The 5,000-nt window shown below is 40.6% G+C and overlaps 1 protein-coding gene across 1 annotated transcript in view; it reads left to right on the top strand.

Annotated features, from left to right (window-relative positions):
• The window catches only part of LOC125030536, a 20,063-nt gene extending 15,824 nt beyond the window's left edge, over positions 1–4,239 (top strand). The window contains exon 3 of the mRNA XM_047620622.1: positions 1–4,239. This exon is cut by the window's left edge and continues 721 nt beyond it. Coding sequence (XP_047476578.1) covers positions 1–3,790 — 3,790 coding nt within the window. The 3' untranslated portion in view covers positions 3,791–4,239.
• The last annotated feature ends 761 nt before the right edge of the window (positions 4,240–5,000 follow it).

Raw genomic sequence — 5,000 nt, 5'->3', positions numbered from 1 at the left:
CACACCACAGGAGTTATTATGTAGTGATTTAAGCTCAGGTAAAGATGCCCTAAAAGTAGAGGAAAGTGGTGTAAATATTGAAGGCAAGAAAAAGAATGTCCTACAGAAAACAATGACTAATGATTCAAGTAAGATTTATAACTGTAATTCATCAGCAAACTCTTTAAGTACACTGAAAGTTATTTCACAAAAGGAAAACATATTGTTAGACATTGCAAGAGAAAGTGGAAGTAAAACAAAATCCAATGCTGGATTATCTACATTAGATGCCACTATCCCAGAAGTACCAAGTTCATTAGATATAAAGGAAAATACAAAATACTTCCCAAAATATGCCTGGAATAGGATAGAACCTCTACGGTACAAGTTGCAAGAAAATGTTGGAGATGAGTATGTAAATATTGGTTACCAGTGTCCAACATGCAATAAGGTCTTTGTGACTGAGTGGCAGATGATGAAGCACTCAATCACCCACTTCAAATTCCAGTGTGATGTATGTGAACAGTCCTTTAGCAGTGAAGGAAGTTTGAAGGATCACTTACATGAACACCTGACTAGTGCATATGAGGATGAAAAATATTATTGCCAGTTTTCATGCAAGACTTGCCATAGTCTTAAGTGTGAATGTTTTGAACCTTTGTATTTCAAAGCTGAAGAGATTTTAAGGACATACAAAAGGCCCCAGAAAGCAAGAAGGTCCTCTAAAGTTTTCATTTCAAAGCCAAATTCAGGTCCCAATGACCACCTCCGGGTGACTCTGGGGAGTTACAAAAAAAGTCTTCAGCAAATGCATTTTGGAAGTAAGACGAAAGGGATGCAGCATCAAACAAGTCAGGCAGCACAGCAGGTGTTGTTGCAGAATATGAATCACCCTTTGCAGAAGACTAAGGTAGGACACGTAGGCACAGTAAACTCAGATCAAGAAATTATTAGTGGTGTTAACTTAACGAGGCTCCGAGGCGAAGTACCAAACTCAGAAGAGAATGAAAGTTACCATGAATACTCAAGTACAGGATTGCCAGCACTCTCTGTAAGAAATGATTTGTTAATAACTACACCAGAAGGAGCAATAAGTGAAACACATCCCATGACACTTCCCATGGACATGAAGACCAAACCAGATCGCAGGAGAAGACCTCCGGGTAGTCGAAAGAGGACTGCCAAATTGTCAAGTAACTTTATTTACAAGGATACAGATTTCTATTTCATGTGTGAAATGTGTGATGCCAGCTTCCTTTCCAAAGCTGAATTAAGTGAACACATGTTTTTCCATCGACTGAAGTCAAGGAGCAGGAGAGGAGAGAAGAGGAGGCACACAGAGTCTGTGCAAGAGGAAGAAAATGCAGCCAAGCGCTTCAAGGAAGAAGATCTGCAAATGAATGAGGAAGTTGTGACCATAAATGTTGGAGGTTTTGAAAGGTTCAAGTGCCCTCTATGCAAAGGTCACTTTGCCTCGGTCACAGATCTGAACAGACATAGAACCCAAGCACATAAAGATAATGAAATCATCCCATCAGTAAATGAATCAATACCAGTGCCATGTTTAGAAATGCTGCAGTGCAATTTCTGTAATAGGCTCTACCGGCGGGAACGTGAGTTACGAAGACATCTCAAGCATGATTGTTTAGCAGCTCCAGAAGATCTAAAGAACAAGTTGTCTGTAGGTATCAGCCTGACTTCCTTGCACGAGATGGGAGATGGACCATACTACTCAAAAGTGCAGAGAAATTCTGATGATGCATCAGTGCATCATGAGTATGGCACTCGCATTTCTCCACTTAAAGGCCCCATAACTTGTAAATACTGCCTGACAGTAACGAGGAGAGAGGCGGAGATGAAAAGACACATTTGGAAATATTGTAACAAGATCCCTAAGGCAGTCATTAAGATGTTTAAAGATGGAGCTTCATTGGAGGAGCTTGGCTTCATTGCAGGCAGTGTAAAAGTGGAGCCAGTGACCGAGACAGTCATCAGTCATCTCCCAAAGTCTATTGCACCAACAAGTGAAACTATGGATGTAGACATTGAAAGTCCAGCACCCACAAGTGAACCCCTGTTGCCTAACCAGACTCCTGCTGTTCCTGTGATTAATCCTACATCATTTGCAACTAGTTCAAAATCAAAAGGGCCTTTGATATGCACGTATTGTGGCATATGGTACTTCAGAGAGGTCTCGCTTCTGAAACACATGAAGGAACGTTGCATAAAAATATCTCTGGAGGAGAAAGAATTGCTCCAGATGGGAGCAGGGCTTTGTACTTACACTCCCGAAGTGACGCCGGAGGTCTGCGGGCCTTCTGAAAAGCAGGGAACCTTCAAAATTGTGAATAGAAATCAGTTGCCTCTGACTCCGGTTAAAAAGGAAGATCCTGAGCCACAGGAAACCAGCCCAGTCCTGAACCAGCAAGAGGAGTTACAGCCCGTGAAGTTGGAGCCGGAGGAGACGGGTCCTCAAGTGGAAATGTCGCCGCCAAAGTCGCCCTTAAAAGTGCCAGTCGAGAAAACGCCCCCCAGTCAGCCTCCCGCCCCAAAGGCAAGAAAAAATTCGAGATGCAGGCGTTGCCACGATACCTATTCTTCCCACGAAGCAGTTTTGGCCCACAGCAGTGTGCATCACGGTCCAAAGAAAGGATTCTACAAGTGCAAACTGTGCCAGGTCAAGATAGCCAAATACAAGCAGCTGCGCGAACATGTTTGGGAGCACACTAACGAGACCCCATACAAATGTCACATCTGTGATATCAAATTTAGAACAAGTGATTCCATAATCGAGCATTTAGACTCGTTACACAATTACAAAGAAATAAACGAAAGGAATCTCTATAAGTGGTTACCCGGACGCAATGGAAGATACCGCGAAATCAAGGAAGTAAACAAGAGTGCCGAACGCGAAGAAACATTGGTGGATATGAACGCGAGTTTGGATAGCCTCGCTGAGGTGATGGTAGTGACAGACAAAGACATCTGGACTGGAAGAAGTAGTGACAGCGCCAGTCCGAGAAAGAAGTCCACACACAACCTTTCCGGATCTGAGAGCTCAAGTGTTGAAAGTTCTCCGGTAGGTCAAAAAACGAATGCAAGGAACAAGTCTGAAACTCTAACAGCTCCACCTCCAAGTATCGGCGTCACTCAGAAGGACGGGAAAGCCGTTTTTACGATGCCAGAAGAACTTCAAAGTGACAAGAGAAAGGTGTCGAGATCGCCGGGGAAGGGAAACCTCTCTGTGTCACAGGAAGAGAAACCGTCTCAACAAGATAAAGACGAGAGAATTCCGGTAGTGCCAGTAGAAAGTGAAGACTCCGACTGCATGTTGAAAAGTATTATAGATGAAAGCAAAGAAAAAACGACAAGTGAAGGAAATAACCGAGTGAAAACGGTGAAGAGACGAGTGAGAAAGAAAAGTGTTCCCCCTGAACTTTTGAAGAGCAAGGAAAATCAGAACACAAAGAAAAGGATTAAACTCTGCGCAAGCGAAAGTCCAGGGAACAAGGAAACCACGAAACGGATCTATGAAGTCGCAGAGTCATCCGGGAAAGTCGCGTCAAATTCGGAGGATAAAAATTCCAGCGGGGAAATGAATTCCGATAGTTCCGAAGATGAAAAGGCCAAGAAGACCGCCGTGCCCGGAGGTCCAGCAGGGAAAGATCGCGCGGATAAAGAGAACTCGAAAAAGTTAGATATAAGTGTCGAAGGATCGGAAGACAACGGAGACGGACTTTTGTCTTGCGTTGAAAATCTGGAAAGTGTGATAGAAACAGTCCAACTCACAGACAATTATTTATCATCCTAAGACCCCCATACTTTACTAATCACACTCAAGAAAGATCTATATATCAATACATACATTGTTAATACAAAAATGTCAAAGTTTGATGTACAGCTGTTTCCATGTACTCCAATGAAAGAATAAAACGGTTTTGTTTTATTGACATTCTGTGATCTTAACTATGCAGTGTTCCTCTCGTATATTCATACAGCAAAGGTCTTGACTGAATAAAGGAAAGCTTTAGAAAGAGCTTTGCTAGTAAGTGCCATATTATCAAGCATTTTATTTTATTTTTATTATATGAAAAGTTGCTGTTATTCATGAATTCTCATGTATCATGGTATGTTGAATAACCACACTTAAGGTTGATGTGAAACCTTAAACAGGAAGATGTCTAACTTTCATTTCCTTATTCTCAGAATATATAGATTTGGTTGCTGAAGTACAAATAAATAATGGAGGAGAGTTTTTTACCCAAGATTTTTTCCATTTCCTCACACTCAAAAGCATGTAAAAACTCTTTTAAAAAGACGCAGGTGCCCTGCTTAGCATATCGAGTGGGCGAAAAGTAAAAGTTAATATAGAAATTGTTATAATCAAAGCCCTTACTCGTTGTCATGGGGGCCTTAGGAGACGGAAACCGAGGTCAATCACCCCTGCCTTGGTCCTCAGCCCTTGCCTCCTTTAATTTTGCACGGCTTTTTCTTCTCTTCATCCCATTTTGTCCATGTATCTTAATCGTTACATCAATTTTATCCTTTTCGACACAATAGTATATCATAATGCTATATGACCTTTAACATCTGGTACATTTATTTGTTATAACTATTAACCATCCTGGGAATCCACAAACATCGTATTATTAAAAAAAAAAAAAAAATCAAGCCCCAGCCTATCGCTATATTTTAAATGAGACGCTAATGACCTTGGATGGTGATGCGCCTGTTTTTTTTTTTCTTTTCCTTCTTCCTCCTATAAATGAATAAATATCAAATGTTAATCACGTTATGAGACTGTAAATGAAGCTTTGAACTGATTTATATGTAAAGGGATAGGACAGTATAGTATTTTGCAAAGAGGAAGCCAATACATCACTGAACTGACGTAGTGAATCAAGTGTGGTTTGCAACATATAAATCAGATGTGACATAACTCCTCTTATATATATAATATATATATATTATATATAATATATATATATAACATATATAATATATATAATATATATAAGAAA

Source organism: Penaeus chinensis, chromosome 11 (genome assembly GCF_019202785.1).
Source record: "Penaeus chinensis breed Huanghai No. 1 chromosome 11, ASM1920278v2, whole genome shotgun sequence".
Taxonomy (NCBI): domain Eukaryota; kingdom Metazoa; phylum Arthropoda; class Malacostraca; order Decapoda; family Penaeidae; genus Penaeus; species Penaeus chinensis.
Note: the sequence above shows the minus strand (reverse complement) of the source record. Positions and strands in the feature narration are given on the sequence as shown.